The following is an 18535-nucleotide window of genomic DNA, read 5'->3' as shown; positions in this document are numbered from 1 at the left end:
GTGCAGCTCGAAACCTGAGAACTCCTTTCACTTGTCACATCTGAGGACCTGCGTCCGCTGCTCATCCTATTCCTTAACCGGAGGGCTCCCAACTGGCAAGATCTGCCACCTGTAAAACTCTATCAGTGCTATGCTCAAGGGAAGATCCAAGCTTTAATGTCTATGCAGCTAACGCCACAGGATCAAGCGTAAGACGGAAATCAAATGGACTGTGATGTGATGTGTCAATTCCAGCAGAAAAGTAACTCCACAGAGCTCCTTCCTGCACAGAGAGGCAGAGGTGTACCCAGGGACTCCCAGCGGTCCAGGAAAGCAAGCAAAGGCCTTRTTTGACCGTGCGTCTTGAAAATACAGTGGTACAAGTGTCCAGAGGAGACAGGTAGACACCATCTGTATGCAGTACTTGCACAAGCTATACTCTTACCACAGATTTAAGATGTAAAATATGTATTACATACAGAAGAAGATGTTCTTTCACAGAGCCTAAGGGGTAGATTTAACGCCTTCTGTTATGTTCTGGACTGTTATTCCATCTGAAAGTTTTTTCCTACTGTTATAATGAAAATTTATGACAAAGCAAGTGCCCCAAATCACTCATCATTTTTTTGCAATGCCCAAACTAATGCAATGGCATGACTGTCATCYGGGCAGCACGGGACCGGGGAGTGTCACAATAAGAAATGATAATGATGCTACTACACACTGGTACAGACTGCAGGGCACTATGAGGAAACACCTCTTCCTGAGGCAGATGCGGCAGTTTTGGTACAATACAGTGTGCTTTTAATTGCCACCAGATGACAAATGCAACAGGATCACAAATAATGGAAGATCTATACATACGGATAAACTATTAAGCTTATTTAACTGGGATTATCTGTACTTCACAAGCCTGCCAGCTAGTGGTAGGCTCCAAACTTATTCAACCTGTCCCATGTGTTTTGTTAAGACCACGCTCTGGTGATTTGTTCTGTCACAAATCACAGAGCATTTGCCATCCATCAAGCACCATTAACCAAACTGTTTTTTTCATGATATGTACATGTTTATGTATATTCCTCTCTCCACCTTCCAAAACAAAGTGTCCTGCAATACTAAAAAGCCAAAGAGAGAGAACCCAGGAAAGAAATAATTCTTAAAGCATATGCATGTTAATCACAAACTACCAAACCATCACGCAAGAATCAGCACTAAAAGAAAGTATTTTATGGGCAACTCCCCCCTTGAATGCCCTTGAAATCGAGCAGCGTGGCAGTCATAAATGGACCGGCCAGTCACACAGCCTGAGGCACCTTTTATGTGACAACTGAATTTAGGGATGTATGGTCACCCTGGCGACCCGATTAGCTCTGCACCCCCCACAGCTTAAGGTCTAAGGGAGACTCCAGACAGGAGTGTGTCTGCCAAGCTGCAGAACCCAACTGAGGGGTGACTAATGCTGTTGTTCCAAGTGGCTGGAATCAGACAGAACTTCACTTCCTAGAAAGTGCTTGTTGTTTTGACCAGAGAGCATAAAAACAATCATCTGCATCTCAAGGGAGATATTTCAGAAAACAAATCCAAACCATAAAATACCTTTCTGTTTGGTCAAAATGATGCTACAGCACCTCATTCCTGGATTCCCTGTTTGTCTACCCTGCCCAACCCACGACCTTAACTATTCTCTTGCTCTGTTCAACCACAGTCTCCTTCCCACTGCCCTGTGTATCCAAGCTCAAGCTCTTTTTTCACCTCGCTTCAACATATTTCTTGTTCTTTTTCCACCATACCTAACCTGCCATTCCCCAGCACCCCATCCAGTCTGCCAACAAGCTCAGGTTGTGTTCCACGACTTTGGATTTGGAAATTGTTTCCTGAAAATCTTTCTTGCTCAAACTGAGCTCACCTCATCATCACCTCACTGTCAGACCTCAAGCACTTTTGGACTCGGTGAGAATTCCTTAATTTTTAATATCTGCCATACTATGCCAGTGCATGGAATCAAACTTCAGCATGTATATAGTACTTTTAATTTTCCCAGTGCTCTAAAATTAACTACTTAATTTTAAAATCCTTTGACTGGAGACAATAGACAATTGTTAACTCTAGTTTACAGGATAGGGAAGCACAGAGAAATGAAATGCCTTACCCAAGGTCACACAGTAAGTGAGTAAGGACTAGGACACAGAAGCTCCTGGCTCATGGTGTGCTGTGCAGTTTTATTGTTTGCAACACTTTCTGCCACGGGATATTCACTGCCTTTCAGCTGGTGTCAGAAACAAAGCAGGACTTTAATGAGATAAAAGTTGGCYCCTTATGATGATCTTTAGTCATTTAAATCCTATTCTCAGCAAGGCTACAATGCTTTCCTAGAAAGGAGGTTCAGGATTGCTCTTGAGTTTTTCCACATAATGCCTCTGATCTGTATTTGATCTAAGCTCAATACTTGTCATATTAGTTCCCACAGAGGCATCTACTTCAGCTAGAAGGGAATGGACTATGGAATGGAAAAAACACAGTTCCCTCACTCCCACAGTGGAACATGTAGAGATGCTGTTCAAAGATAAAATCAATGCAGGATGGGTAATACAGTTACAGTGCTAAGAGGGCAAGGGAGAGTAGTGGCAAACTAATCACTAATTCATTTCAAAAAGCATTTCAGTCATGTAAGACTAAAACATGAAGATAGACACATCTTGGATAGCATTTTTTTAAACAATGGCTACGTTATTTGAATTGCAAGGGCAGAATAACGTGAAATAAAACTACTCGTAACACTCTGCAATGTTAAAGCCATTATAAGCTTCAAAAAGGCAAACTGTTGCCTGCAGACAAGTTTGTACTATCATGATTATCTGCTGCTCTAGGACTGTCTGGCACATCTCCTTCATTCCAGCTCCAACATTGGTAACATACTAGTTATTTCACTGTTTTATGCCTCCCTGCCACCCTCCCCTCCCCCAAAATAGTTCTAAAGGGATAAAGAAACAAAAGTGACAATAACAACAAATTACAGGTGTTTTAGATAATCTAATATTAAGTATATAGGAGCATCTGTTCAAATAAGGCCTTCCACTCACTCAGCAGACATGGAAACTATATATATTAAAAAAAAAAAAAAAAAGTAAAAGTAATTATAATATGAACTCTGTTTTCTGAAGAATTTTAATGGCCTGTTGGACTGTCTGGCCTGCCTGACTACATTCCCCTAACAGGTACAATATGCAAGAGGAGGAAAAAGCAAGACAACTTAACCCAAGGAGGTTGATCTACATAATGATAATTGACAGTGTAGGTAAGCAACTCAGGTACTTGAAACAGAGGAAAAGTATGCGAGACCAAAGAAAGAGAAATAAAAATAACATAATGCATTAAGAAACAGCAGATCCCTGTGTTTGAAAAGTTAAGCTACTAGAGGTTCCAAAGGAAAAGCAGCAAAATAAGCACCTTGATCTGAGTAATTCCTGATTTAGCACTACAGAGACTTCTGACATTAAAGCTGAGGTTTACTTATTTTTTGGTTTAGTTGTGAGAGATGAGTCTAGAAATCCAGCAGGCAAGACGGACATGGGAAAAACTGCTACTCTGGTACTCAAAGACTAAATCATGACAAGAGTATTTGTCATCAATTTAATCCGCTTATGYCTACTTGTAGGACATTCTTTTGAAGGGTGGCCACTAGAAGAGACTCTCCTATGGCAGGAATGCAGTCCAATAGGAGAGGTGACCTTGCATTTGAAGCATTTCCATTTAGTTTGATTGTTTTAGATGCTAAAATTTTAACCTCCATAATGCACTGTCCAGTGCTCTTAAACAGAATCCCCCAAAGGCCATATTTACACTGTTCCCTTCACTTGCTGTTACACAGTGCTTTTATAAAGGAAAGTACCCARGCAAGCTCTGCTCCACAACTAAGGAACTGCTTAAAGATCACAAACATTTTATTTTCAACTTGCTGGATTCACCCTGATAACAGTTCTGCCAACTTGCCCCTTCTGATGTGGAAAGCCATATATATTTAACTCTTCAAAAGAAGCACGAAAATGGGAATAGAAAAACAAGATCAGCTCTTCTGATGATATGGTGATTCAACCTGTTAATGCAGCCATAGCAAGAACTGAAGCACAAGTTCACATTGTCACAACTCAGTACTATCATAGTGCAAACAAGGTCTCATTTAGAGGGTAAATGACACAAGATCTGATCAAAATCTATTCACCAASTCTCATTGTGAATCTCAGTAGATCTGCTCATGCCAGTGTTCATTGGATACTTCTGAATACTTCTTACAACTGTAATTGCAATCTAGCATTACACTGCTTTAGACTTCTGGAGCACTCAGCAACCTGGCATAACAAACATCAAGAAATCCCAAGCAAATTGTCTAGCAAATGTTCAGAAAATCTCCATATCATATGTTCACTGGCATGTCCCCTGGTAAACTCAAGCCTACTTTTTTTGGAACTGTTAATACTGGTGGGTCTGCCAAAAACTTTAGTCAACTGCTAAATATACCCCTTGACTCGCTGAAAAGAAAAANGAAAAAGAAAAAGAAAAAGAAAAAGAAAAAGAAAAAGAAAAAGAAAAAGAAAAAGAAAAAGAAAAAGAAAAAGAAAAAGAAAAAGAAAAAGAAAAGAAAAAGAAAAGAACTTTCTATATGCACTATTATCCCCAAATCAATCTGATCAATGTGATATTAGCATGCCAATAATACAGGGATTTCTGCATGCTGGGACACTTACTGATTTTATTTCTTTGTTCCAGAACACTTCCTACCTATGCAGCTGTCAAAATGAAATGAGATCATGTATGATTTTCTTATACCTACAGCAAAATGAATGTTCAGCCAACTACTTTTCTGATTTCTTTTAAATCAGAATAATTTAAGAAAAATAAATGAGAAAAGAATTCCTAAATTTGATTTTTTTCAGTGAATGGAAACAAAACCTCTGATATTTCAAAGAAACAGAAGATTTTTAGTTTGGTCTGGTCAGTGACTTAGGGATCTCCTTTGTTTTTATACTTGCCGCTAGTACTGAGGCTTCTGCTGTCCAGAAAAAGGTTAGCAATTGCTTTGGGGGATGCATATGAAGTTTACTAACACTCCCCTAGGGAGGTGCTRTTCAGAATAAAACAGTGGATTTGCTCTGAGGTAAGGCTGTACTAAGATGTTCTTGAGATAAATGAATGTTAGCTGCAGTAAGAATTTCAGTATTTTCCTGGATTCTAGCTTACTGGCAAGTACATAATTCTCTCTGGCTCAGAAAACTGCTTCCCAAGTTATCTAGCCCAGAAGTTTGTTATTCATGGGTTATTACATTTAACAATGTTGAGACAATAGCAATACTCCTCCTTCTSGAAAATACAGTTATATAGACAAGTACTAGATAGAATACCAGCCCCAAGTGCTTCAAGGAATATAGGAAATAAATACRTCCCTCCCCACATCTCACTGTGTAAATTGAGTTAATAATGGTCATCACAAAGTAGTAAGTGAGAACATTCCTCCATGCACAGTGCATATATGGTGGCTGTCACAAATGAACATTAATCAGCAATCAACAATAGCTGATCTGCTGCCAGACTAATATTAACACAGAACAGTCACCTAAAACTTCCTGGGCCAAGAATCTAAACGGAGAGAGAAGTGAAAACAATCCTACTCCTTCCAGATGAGTCAGATATCATGGATCACTCCTCTAAGTTACCAAAATCTATCTGACGTCGCATCTATAAGCGCAAAGGGTAACCAAACAGCAATCTTAAACAAGAAAAGCTTGATTTTCATGATTAAAAGACTACTAGATTATTTAAACATTCATGAGGTCAGGCCATGCTGTGAATTGAATGAGGGAACTGATCTGGCTATAAGAATATCTGCATGTCTTTCCCTTCACATTTTTGTTAAAGGCAGATCCTGATCTAATTTATTGTCCTGCCCGTAAACACTTGTGCTTGTACCACTGAGAGCACAGCAAGCCACAGCAAAGGAACGGAGCAGCGGAGAACAGCTTTAGACAGCACTGCTGTCGAAAGCTTTCTACTAGGAAACTATGACCTGAACCCTCCAGTTTAGGAATGCTGCCCCACACTTGGCCAAAAGGCCATGGCTGACTGAGCCAAAATAATTTCTTTCCTCATCAATTCTCAAACTCTGCTAATCCAGGAAGAGTGGAAAAAATTGGATCAGAAATGGAAACATCCTCCCCTAAAACAGAGGGCAGTACTTAAAAGCCAGAGGCTTGGGAGGAGGGTTAATATTGTTTGCTTAATGCTAAATACCAGCACGCATTGCAGGGGTATTACAACTGCCTTTTGTTTACTAATAYGTGATGACCACAAAATAAACTCATTTTTACTGTAGTTTCCAGGCTACCTCAGTGAGGGGGTGGGGAAAGGACTGCAATTTAGTTTCCACAGCTCATCTGGAGCTTTAGCTCTGTCGAGGATGGCAACAAGGGAGCCAGCTAGTGCTGTCATGAATAGCTGACACTGGGAGCGGGACTGAAATCACTAAAACTCTATCAACACAGGATGAGACACATCAAGGAATGAGACAGAAAGAGAGAGGAAGAAATCTCATAGCATAATGAGATGTTTATCTGTAAGAAAGCTGCCCACTTCAAAGCAGGAAGAGCTTCAACAACCTTGTGTAGATAAAAAATAAAGCTTTTAATTAAAAGATCAGTCAAAAAAATTTCCACAGTCAAGCAGCCTCAAAGAAGCTGTGTGGAAGAGGCACAGAGCAATTTCTAACATGATCAGTCTATTCTTCAAACTCAACGATGTTTTATGCAAGCAGCATTTCTTAACATCTAGAAGATGAGGACTGTGGCTACATCCTGAGCACCCCAAAGAACACCCTCTCTTCCCTTCAGACACCTCCTAATCGCCAGCTTTTGTTCAGAAGAAGCCTGAGCTTTTGTTCAGGCTTTGTTTTATGAGGCCTGCAAATATAACATGAAATATCTCTGCACCTTGCCTTAGCCAGCCAAGAATACGCTGTCTACAYAAAGCCTTCCATTATATCAAGATTTAAATCCCTTCATTTTAAAGATTTAAGTAAATTATACCAATTTTTGGAGCACTCTTTCCCTCCAAGGGATCAYGTTTGCAAGTGGAGATGGATATGACACTGCTGCCTTACCTCTTCCAGTATTTAAATACCAGCATTATTGCTGACAGTGTGTTTTGGGGAACAAGACTAAGACGTAATTCTGAGTAATGTAATTTTTAATGTTTTTGGCCCCCCCCCTCAAAAAAGGGGGGTTTTGACTATTTCCTCTAGGAAAGGTAAACAGTTACTTTTTGCTCTGTAGGCTGCAATTTAGCAACCATTTTTTATGCCACAGATAGGCAAACACCAGGGCTATCGCACTTGGCAAGCTGGTGCCGTGAGCTCTTTCTCCAGAAAGAGGATTCTAGTCCCTGCAATGACTGGTGCTGATGGAAACTTTCAGTCTCATCTCCATTTCCCAGCTATTAGTTGTGACTAACAGAGCTTATTGCTGAGCAAGTCCTGTTCTGTGCAAGCACAGGGAATTGCCTCTGCTTTATTTCAGGAATCATATGCATTTTTGCCTATGAGAGTAAATATTAGGATATACTTTCAAAAGTCTTTCTCTTTGCTGTCTTGCAGGGAACAAGCTTACTGCCAACAGATTTATCATTATGCACACCCTTATAGAAACAGCTACTACGGAAGTGATTACATGAGGCATAATTATATGGCATTACAAGAATTTTTACATCTTCAGTGTAAATGCTGCAATGCCAAAATGGACAAGACTTTAGGGTGTGAAAAATACAGAAGAAATTCCTCCAGATGCAGGGAAGAAATCACCTGTATTTTTCCTTGTTCATATTAATTAAAAAGCTTTTTATCCTTAGTATGGCAGGGGATTTCTCCAGTCAGCTGGACAGGAGACAATTCATATAGTGATGGTCAGGAAAAAAAAWTTCAAGTTTTACATTCTCCACTATGGCATTTCAAAAGCAATGTCTTGGTGTGTTCACACTTGCTTTATACACTCCTATCAACATAGCTATCTATTAAGATGCTTTTGTACAGATCTAATGGCTTCATGGGGCTTGCACAGGTAAAAGCTAAATAGTTCAAAATTAAAAGGTTGTAAAGAGATCACATGGCCTTACAGTTAATTCTACTAAATTCAAGAATCCCATGGCAAAGTCCCAAGGCAGAAGCTATATACAAAGGCTGTGTTCTCAAAGATCATAACATGCACTTTGTCTCTCTGTCTTTTGGGCTTTTTTTTTTTTCCTAAGTAACCTTTGTATTTCCAGATATCATCTTGGTTTAGAAATGGAACAGATCATGGAAAGCAATCAACTTGTTAAAACATAACTAATTACCATTCATCAAATGATGTGTACAACTACTAGCTCATTGCCAGTTGCAAAGTAAAGCAATCTTCTTGAATAACGTTCACTTGTCCATGGCAAAGTAAGGCAAAAAGAAGGGTACATATATACTACATTTCAACTACRTATACTGCAGTACACTGCAAATATACTACATTTCAGTGAAGGAAGACAGAAAAGTACAACATGTCAAAACTATAACTGCATGCTATTCCTAAAGAAGCACTTTTCCATACATAAAYAAACATGACTTCACTGGAGCAATTGATAGAATTTTTACTTGCTTCAGTAATGCCTRTCTTCATGGATGCTGTAAAACAGTTAGCACCTAAACATTCACAGGCACAGGAATATGAAAGAGCATGAAACATGAACTCTCCTCACAGGACATGGGCATATTTGTTAGTTCCTAATATTTTTCCTAAGTAATTGAACAAATTCAATGTAAAACACAAGAACTGTTCAGTTCTAACATCTTTGTAACGAATGGACTAATATATGTTCTTGTTTCATGTTAGCCTTACATTTTCCCAAGGGTATATTTTTCCAATGATCAAAATCAAATTTGTCTCTAAGAGTTTTYGCTCCTGATAAAATATCCAGCTTGGTAGCTGTCTGCTATGCAGGTTGACTAAAAGGGCAGAAAACCACTGTTCTGCTGTAATGTTATAGACTGAGAGAATTGACTGATAGGCACAGATCATATAAGGACAGAGGACTCTGCTCTACAACATAGAATCCAAATCTAATAATGCTCTCGGCAAAACACTATCACCCCATGAAAAATATTAGTTGGAACACTTCAATAGRGAATTGAGAACAGAAGTCTACTCTGGATTATGGGAAGAAAAACTGCCAATGCATGGAAAATCTACTGGTCTATTATCGGAGATCTTCAGGCTTTTACAATATTTAATCACAATGCTCAAATCTGTTTCAAGATATAGCAGGGAAAACTATGAAAAAAATTAAGAAAGTACCAAAGATCTATCAATCTGTAGTGGCAGTCTGTGAGAATTGTACAAAAAAAACCAAATTAGGTCCTCCTCATGCAGACGCAGTGCCAATGAAATTAAAGAGGTACTTTGCCTTAGTCTGACAGGTTTGCACAGTTCTGGAAGCTACATCACATTGGGATATTTTATGAAGAGTAAATTGGTAAACTAGAGGAAGAATTGAAAAGAGAAAAAAGAACAAAAAAAATTTTTATTGAAATAAAAGTAGACGCCCCAAAAAGCAGGATTGCTTCTGACCAAACTGGTGAATACCTGCAGTACTCTGAAAAGTTTCAGTAGGAAGACCAAAATACAATCCTTGCTCAAATTTCTATGGCTAGTTTTGTAACTTTAAGATCTTGAGGAGCCAAATATAACCCAAACAAAAAAAAGTAAGCTTTGCCTTTTTCCCAAGGCCAGTATATTCTCTCCTCCCTTTACCCTTTTCCCCAAGTTGAGTCATTTAATATTGTGTCAGTGCTAACACACACACATACACACACACACAAGTCACAACCACCCACTGGCTGTTTCCTTATCACATTGTCACTGTCAAGCCAACTGCAGCACATCTACTAAACTAATAAAACAAGCACCAAGAAAATTAGCTTTTACATTTACTACTTTACTAGATCTACTATTCATAGATACTCAAACACCACCAACACTGGGGCAGAAGTAGGCTGCAGAGCTCTAACCATAGGATAAACTCTAGCTGACCAATCTGTCAAATCAGGTTTCCCTTATTCCCTTAAATATTTATTCCCAATTGTGGCAGCAGCTCACTGCTTTCATCCAAGAATGGTTTTAATTTTCAGCAACACAACAATCTTAACACAAAACAAAATATATAAACCACATCCTGCTGCCTGGTATGCCCTAAAAGGTTTTCTTGTAAAAGTGTTGGTCCTGCTCACAAAATACTCTCMCTCAGCACATCCTCCCAGCCAATGCTGAAAGCATTGTAAAGGTCCTTGCCTCCATACAGTGGAGCTTTTCATCTCTTCCATTAATTTAGCATTCAGTGGTCTCTCAGCTCTGAATCAGAGGACCTCAGATTATCACTTAACTCTCTGGCCTCAAACAGATAATTTCAGAGGCAGCTAGTTAGTCATACACATGACTAAATTCCTCTAAGAGGCCGTTCCAAATTGTGACATAGTCTCTTGGCTGTAGTCATTTTGCTGGCCTACAAAGCAGAAAAGACAACTGCCATTTGTTTGTCAGTATTTGTGAAATGATTTAATAATTTCAGTACAGTCGAGTCACATCACAAGACTAATCAACAGAGCTGGCCCTAACTGGCCTTGGAATAGAGGCTTAAGACACGTAAAAATTACTCTCCAGGGGAAAATAAACTTCTTCAATACCAGTTTAATCAGCAGTGTGCAACTAATCTAAAGAATGGAAGCGTCTGTGAAACGACCATGTAAGAAAGACTTGTGGGAGGAAGAGGTGACTAAGGAATTAAACTATCCACTGAAGAGCAAATTGCGGTTTGCTGTCTCCACTGGGAACAAAAGCTTTACAGCTTGCTGCCTGAGCKCGAAGAGGACATGGCTTGATGTCGGTATTTCCATGCAAGCTGCTATGTGATTCATTAGCTTAGCTGGCCCCTCTCTCCTTCCTCCCTTCCCCCTCCACCGTCATTAAACTCATCTGTTTTCTTGAGCTCTTGCTTGGCAGAAATGATGTGCTGAGACATAACAGAGGTAAAATGAATGGCTCCCATGTTTAAGAAAAGGTAAAAGGGAGAGAAGCAGATGACAGACTAGCAGGACCGCTCAGAAAAACCTGAATACACGCACGAGAAATCAGAAATCACTAGCAATAGTATATTTCTAAAATACCTTTTATCTTGAAAGGCTCCATATATTTTACAAATTATATACTTTATGCAGAATAATCCCTTCCTCAAACATAAAGTGAAGCCACCCCTAGGCCAGKACAAAATAGACATGAGAAAACAGATCAATCCTGGCTTAGTGTATGCACTGACATTTGATATTCGCATCTAAGCCATGTAAGCATGTTTTACAAATAAGCACAGTCCCAAAAAAAGTATAACCCTTGGATAACCCCACTAGTCACCTTGTTCCAACTGGAAAAGTTAACATTTCCCATTCAACTGCTTCTTTCAAGACAGTTTTTGTATGTTTKGAGTCATTTTTCCATCTCTTCCCAATAATATTAATCATCATGTCACCTGCAGATGTTTAGAGGATAAACAGAACTCCACAATCACCGTGTCAACCAATGTCAAAGAAACTTAGCACTCCTGTTCAGAAATACAAGCTGTCTCCCAACATGTTTCCAATACAAATGAAATGTTCGAAAGACTTCTTTCACTAAATACTTTTTGCACTGGATAATACATTATTCTTCCATACAACTCCCATGAAATGTTCCAGTTATTTCACAGGTGTTCTGGCCTACATTCATATATACTAATGGTTCCTTCAGCTTGGAGCAGCCAGTATTAGAACTAGAAAACTAGCTCTACTGATGAAGTGCAGAAGTATTCACTACTGTTTTATATCTTTTTCTTAACTTTTTTACGGGTGTTTTCATTCTAAAACTTTCAGATGCTTTATGAATAAGAATATTCAGAACTTCCAGGTATAGCAGGAAGAGTGAYCACTTACTCACTTTGCAGGTAGAAAGTCTGGCAAACAGATGATGCAAACTGTCTTGGGTCACATACCACAAAGCAGAAGTTCTTACAAATGATTGTAAAAATGGTTTGAAGTAAGTTGTGAATTATAAGTCAAGAAAAGCTTGTAGGATCTAACACTTATAAGTATTYTCCTTGACTCCTTTCTAGACACTCCTACATCCTTAAAGTATGTACAGTAATCTAAAAAGAGATGATCCTGGGCTATTACACATTCCTGTGAATATCCTGAACAAAACATTCCCATTAGAGACCAGCAGCAGATTACTTTATAAGTAACACACCCACTTAGGATGCTTTCCTTTGCTGCTKCTTCACCTCTCCACAATCCTGTCCTCAGCTAGCTGAAGTTTCTTTCAGATTCCCCTACACGAACTAGTCAGCTGCAAACTGTTCAGTTTGGGGTCAGTGATTCCCCTCTTGTTCCTTGATAGCACTGAGTAGCCCACCCAGAACTTGAGGTTACCCCAGTCATACCTTTGTGTCCTGAAACTTGATTGCTAGCTGTGCAGTCAGCATCACTCATGAGGACTGCCAGGCTCTAAAAATGTCGTTGCTGGAGCYTGTATTATTTTATTTACAGTTTTGAAACTAAAAGATGTCTTTGTTGTAGAACTGTAACCATGTTAGCCAAAAGCTATGCACCCCCGTGTCCTTGGCTACAGCTTATTCCTATTTTCACTCAACAGGAAAACTGGACAAAGTACATCCTATTCTCTYAAACACATGGAAATTAGTATTTTATTCTGAGTTATAACATACCTCAAAATGGAGGCATTTCAGGTCATATTTTAAAAACATTGGTGTCCAGTAATACCAACAGAAGGAACAGATTTTTAAAAATCTGTCCCCTTGTACACTGAGATGGTAATTTAAGAAAGAAAAAAAAAAATCACAAATGGATCACTCAGTGTTTGTAAAATGTCCTGAAAAGAAAGCAAGAACAACAAACAAGAAAACCCTGGATATCATGATCAGGGAAACAGAGGTCAAGATTTGATTACCTGTAGTTAAAGCTGCAGCACGAACTAGCATAGTTCAATAAGGAGGCCTATTCTGGGGAAGGAAGGGGAGGCTATTCCAAAAGGATCAAATTTGGAGTACCACAGTTATTCAAGATTTATGTGTTCCTGAATGAGAACAGAATCAAGTTCATCCAAGCAGAAACAAAGCCAAACACATACACTTCCACATATCACATGCTAAGGTGAAAAACAAATTTTTGCATCCTAATTGTCAAAATCAATGTAAAGACATCTGAAGCAAAATTTGCATTATACTCCAACTTCCAAACCCTGAGCTCTCACACACAACATGAAATATACTGACAGAATTTATTCTGTCAACAGTCATGTTATTGCAGCTTTGTCTATGATTAAAACCAAGTTTTGACCATGCAGTTCAAAAAAAAAAAAAAACTTTTTCAGTTAAATTCTTATCTTATGAACATTGAGGATATATTAAAACAAGACTTAGTATAGTCTTAAAGGCTGAGAAGAGTTTTAAAATTGTTCAGGTGCAACAGAAGTATAACCCTCCCCCCTTAAATAAAAAGATTAAATAAATTACAGCACAAGAGAAAATAAAGGATGAAAGAAATTTTCAAAACAATCAGAGGATCTGGACATTCATTTATCATTTATGTTAATAGTTACAAGCTGGTCAAATGCCAGCACTGGCCCTGAAAATCACAGTCGGTTTCCTCAAATTCTGATAGAAGTTAGCAGCATACTTCCCCATGCCATTATACATCTCTCCCTTAGTTTTTTATCATCAGTTTTATCCCTCCTCAAATGACAGTAACACGTGTTTAGTTTCAGCAAGCCTTCTATAGCTTGCAGTGGGATGAATTCAGGGTCGGGGATGGTAGACAGCCATACATTTCAGCCTAAAGTTTAACATTCCCTTAGGGCAGCATTTCTTCTGGTGACTGGCTACTGGCAGCTTTTGTGTTCTTCATTAGATGGCTGATTAACATACTGCTAGAGAGTTCTCCACTACACCTAACTGCTGTTCCAGCACTCAGTGGCAAATCTATTGTGAGAGATCCTATGGTAGCAATGAAGTGTTGTCTGCCCCTTGCTTTTCCTCACAATACATCAGGTGTATGTATTTGCTTTTAAAACAACAGTTATCTGAAGTTATAAGATGATCACCCATTAATAACATGAATATAAATTTGTGAATGAAATTCCCAGGGCAACAATAAGAAACAGAGTGCCAGGAAATGCAGCTGTATTCTAGCTTTGTGCACATTAGAGGGTTTTAAGCTTGAACAGAAACTAATAAACAGCATAAATCAGTAGGCCCACTGATTTTGACTCAATCAGCATCAAAGAAACAAGCAAAATGAATCAAAGCACAGCCAAAACTATAATGCGACATCAGGAACAAATTACTACTCTTTTCTAATGTACAGCATAGACATTCGACACAAGAGGAATTAGATACACCTGATACAAGTTCTTTGCTTTCTATAAAATCTGCTACTGATTAACATGCAAAGCACTGCACTTCTGAAAGGACAATGGTGAGAAGACTTTCCACAAAGGCATCATTTTAAATTCTAGGGCCTGGAAAATTTCAGGCCTCAGGCCACAAACAATGGCAGAAGCTTACACTCAAAGCAGCAGATCCTAACAAGTTGTACATCACTAAGTAAGCTTTACAACTTTCTAGCTGCATCACGCAGACTATGTAGAATAACATGTCAGGCATTCAAGGCCCCCCTCCCCTTGTAGGCGTTCTGTTCCAAAGAGCAAAGGATTTCTTTCAGAAAAGCTTCCCTAAGGACAGTGCTGTGATCTCAGATATGGAACAGTAATGAACAGCATTTACAAGTCACAAGGTAAACAGCCGTAATTTCACTAGCAGGCTCAAAAACATCCGCATTATCTATGACAACAGCCTCTATTTCCTCTCAGTAGGACACTGCAGTGAAACCCCTGAGAACAAAACCCCATCTCCTGCAGTGAAAGCCCAGAAAGCTGCAGAAAGCAGCCCCGACATTTCGCATGGGGCTGGCCAGACAGCCTTACAGACCGTACAGACCTTGGTCGTGCTCCTCCACTCGCCCAGGCTGGTTGCCCATCTTCGGCACACTCTCCGGCTCTTKCCCAGGCTCTTCTAGCACCTCCGCGCCCTGCTCATGCTCTGCGTCAGGCACGGATCTGCCTCTATCCGCCTTTAACGTCCACGCTTCAGTCAACTTAAAAAGGAAAAAAAGTCAGCTCCTTCCTAGTTCCTGGCACCAGGAACAGAGCCTGCTGCTCATGCTGAAGCAGCTGTGGCTCTCCCTCCTACCTCATTACAATATTATGCACTGAAGGCCGGCCTGAGCAGTTAATTAGCTGCCTGACTGCTGGAATAAAAGGAAGGGGGAGAAAGGAAGAGAAAGAGAGAGCAAGAGTGACTCAACGTGCAATGTAGGCCACTCAGAGGCAGCAAGAGCAAACTGCAGGCTGCTCAAAGAAAGACACCAATTTCATGGAGCTCCCCTAAAGCCAGAAACGAAGCTCCAACACAGATAAGAGCTTAACTTGGAAACTAAAGTAGGACTTCAGTGCCCCAACATACCTGCATAATGAAGACACATGCCTGTAGAGAGATGAAGGGCCAGAGAGATAGTTTTATATGTGATACATTAGCAGATTTAAAAACAAAATACACTGAATCACAACTGTGGATGAAGAAGGGCCAAAGGGTCCCTTGGTGGAGACAAGAGCAGCTGAACACCTGCCAGAGAAGATAAAATTCATTTTGAGCTGCAGTCAGCACAATACCTTATGCATACTTCCATGGAATACAAACTGACCCCTAGGCATAGGCTTAAGTACACTGTTGAGTAGAGACTCACTGAAGTGTGTAGTTAAGGACTACTCCTAATTAACTTTCACAAGAATTAGGAGCAGAATTCGAGAAGTGCTCAACATCTTCTGAAAAGTTATATACTTCTAAGATACTTAAATGGAGATCGAASTCTTCTAAAAACATGAACACAATTGTGAGCCTGAGCCTTCCTGAAAAGTCGAGTCTTTGTATCAGATTTGTTCTGACATACTCTGGAGCTATTCCTGGGTAAGCTTGAGCATCTTCTTACCCTCACCTAGTGCTGAAAATAATCAGTACATTGCAGGTTTATAGCCACATTATTAAAAAAAGGTACAGAATACACTGAATACTATTAAAACCTAATTCTTCTTGTCAAAGAATGTGGTGTATTACTTTTACTGAAAAATTAGTGATCGCCAAAATTCCCCATCGTAAGTACTATAAAAGAACATAACTGATAGCCCCTACATTTAAAAGTTACAACCACAAAGATGACCTATATACCATATCTGTATCATCAACATTTTGACTGTGACTTGTAGTGCAAAAAGAGTTGTATGTGGCAGGCCTATCCATAGACAGTGGCCATATCCGATCCTTCAGAGGAAGGAATAAAGATACTCCTCACTAATAGAGTCATGATGTACACAAGGAAAAAAGGAGCTCTAATGACTCCAGCGATTAGTTTCCATTACATGGATAATTAACAAAATAATCTTTGTGAAGTCTTAACATCAGCAAAAGGGTTAAAAAAATTAAGAAAATAGTAAACCTTAACATGTTTCTTAGGCTCAAACAAGATTGAAAATAAAACGTACAGAAATTAAGCTAGTTAGTTGTAAATCCATTGTCTCAAATCAAAGAAATCCAGAGATGATTCAATATGATAGGAACAAAATTTTTCTAATACTTCAGTATAACAGGGTGAGTTAGCTGTCAATCTTTGTTTTTCATTTTTCATTGTTCTTGCTCTCGACCTTATGGATGATGCTAGAAGTTTTCATATAGCTTTCTATATTTGGATGGCATTAAACAAAACTCCCGTCGACTTCTGTCTTATGATATGCCATGTATAAAATGCTTTGCTTAATGAATGAGCCATTCTGTATAAAAGGATCATTGATAATGCATTCTTTTTCTAAAAGTAATCTCACAGTCTCTTAAGTTTTGCATCAGGTGTTCATCCTGCCAATCAGTTTTCGCAAAAGTGCAGAAACAAATCCCCTCAAGCTGGTGTTGAAACATATCTTCAAGACAAAGAGATTTTCTGTTATTATAGACTACAGAGTGACTTCTGCTTTTCTTCAACAGGATTCACCAGAGGGATTTCATTAGCCAACACAATCTCTTGGGTTGTTAAATCCTGACACTGAGAATTTATTATTTCAACACCTGCTTTCTATTTCTCTAACACAAAGGGGAATAGTGGAAAAGGATCCCAGTACAGTAGGGGGATGCAGCCTGGAGTAATTATGAAATGTAATAACTGAGTCACAGCAGACACCTGAAATCTGAGCACTCTGGAAGAGTCGTGACAAGAGTAAATCTGTTCTTTTTGACAATGGCATGAAATGCAAGTCAGAAAGATTCTGGCTCCATGATAGAGATAATGATGTTAAACAAAAGACTTCTAGGCCAAGCCCACAATGAAAGGAAAAGTGTGAGTTTTAAAATACAGCTAGCCTGAGCAGAAGCCATGGAGGCAAAGATTACCACTTATGAGAGCTGCAGCTCAAACCATGAGGAAAAAAGAAAAAAGAATACGGTAAGCATAACTTCCAGCATGGTGCACAAGTTACAAATTGTACTATTCAACCATGACAGACATATTGCTAAATCTTCAGACAACCATTTATCATCTGAGCATTTTACAGTATTTCCCTTTCCTTCTCAGTAATAAAGTTACAAAATTAAATGAATGAATGAACAATTTAATCTCCATAAAGTAGATTAGCTGGATTCTTTCTAGGTGTAAGGGCTGACTCACTCCTTTCCACTATCCTGTGGATATCCATTTATGTCCCCATTTAYGGGACAGCCAAAAAAACCCACAAGCACTCCTTTTCTGTTTAATGAGAATGGGAAATAAAATTACTCAAGGTGTGAAATATTTATCTCATTCAAGTCACTGTTGAAATAACAGGATTTATTTACCAGGTATAACCTTTTCTCACATCCTAGTCTCACAGTACAGCAAAATAATTAGCACAACTTTTGGAAGTTCAAATTGTAATCCATGGTCTAAAGGAAATGGGTGCAGATGCCACAGAATGGTCTCAGATTTCTAGTGGCCAGGCCACTGACAGTCATTTCAAAAGGCTAAGGTCTAAGGAATTTAYAGATGCTCCAGTGGCTAGACCAGAAGCCTCTCCTCTGAAGCTATGCTTATTGGCCAAGATTGAACTAAACGTAATGGGTGAAGTGTGGACATTATCAATACCAGTGTTCACTACCATGCTCTACTTCTTCCATTAATGTTACAGCTTTAATGAAGTGAATGTAGGAGGGATAAGAATTCTACAGAGACATGTATATCATGCACGGTAGTGGATCCCAGAGAATTAGGAGTTCATCAAACACCACAACGTTCTATAACATCTGCACTGAAACCCAGAAGAAAAAGCACATGTAGTATTTCTCACCACATTAAAAACTAAATCTTTGCAGTGAGGTT

At 39.1% G+C, this 18535-nt stretch overlaps 1 protein-coding gene across 3 annotated transcripts in view; it reads right to left on the bottom strand.

Annotated features, from left to right (window-relative positions):
• Positions 1-18535, bottom strand: part of SPECC1 (sperm antigen with calponin homology and coiled-coil domains 1) — an 88050-nt gene that overhangs the window by 46683 nt on the left and 22832 nt on the right. The window contains exons 1-2 of one of the 3 annotated variants that reach the window (XM_085301269.1): positions 15334-15352; positions 15082-15238 (exon numbers count right to left, since the gene is read on the bottom strand). The exons of 1 other annotated variant lie outside the window; for it this stretch is intronic. In XM_085301269.1, the coding sequence (XP_085157395.1) occupies positions 15082-15121 (40 nt within the window). In that variant the 5' untranslated portion in view covers positions 15122-15238; positions 15334-15352. Of the gene's footprint in view, positions 1-15081; positions 15384-18535 lie in introns of those variants that run through there. One more of the 3 variants, XM_085301268.1, reaches the window with a different exon arrangement.

This window comes from Rhea americana, unplaced genomic scaffold (genome assembly GCF_003343005.1).
Source record: "Rhea americana isolate MKP2758 unplaced genomic scaffold, rheAme1 scaffold_175, whole genome shotgun sequence".
Classification (NCBI taxonomy): Eukaryota; Metazoa; Chordata; class Aves; order Rheiformes; family Rheidae; genus Rhea; species Rhea americana.
This window is presented reverse-complemented; position numbering and strand designations above follow the sequence as displayed.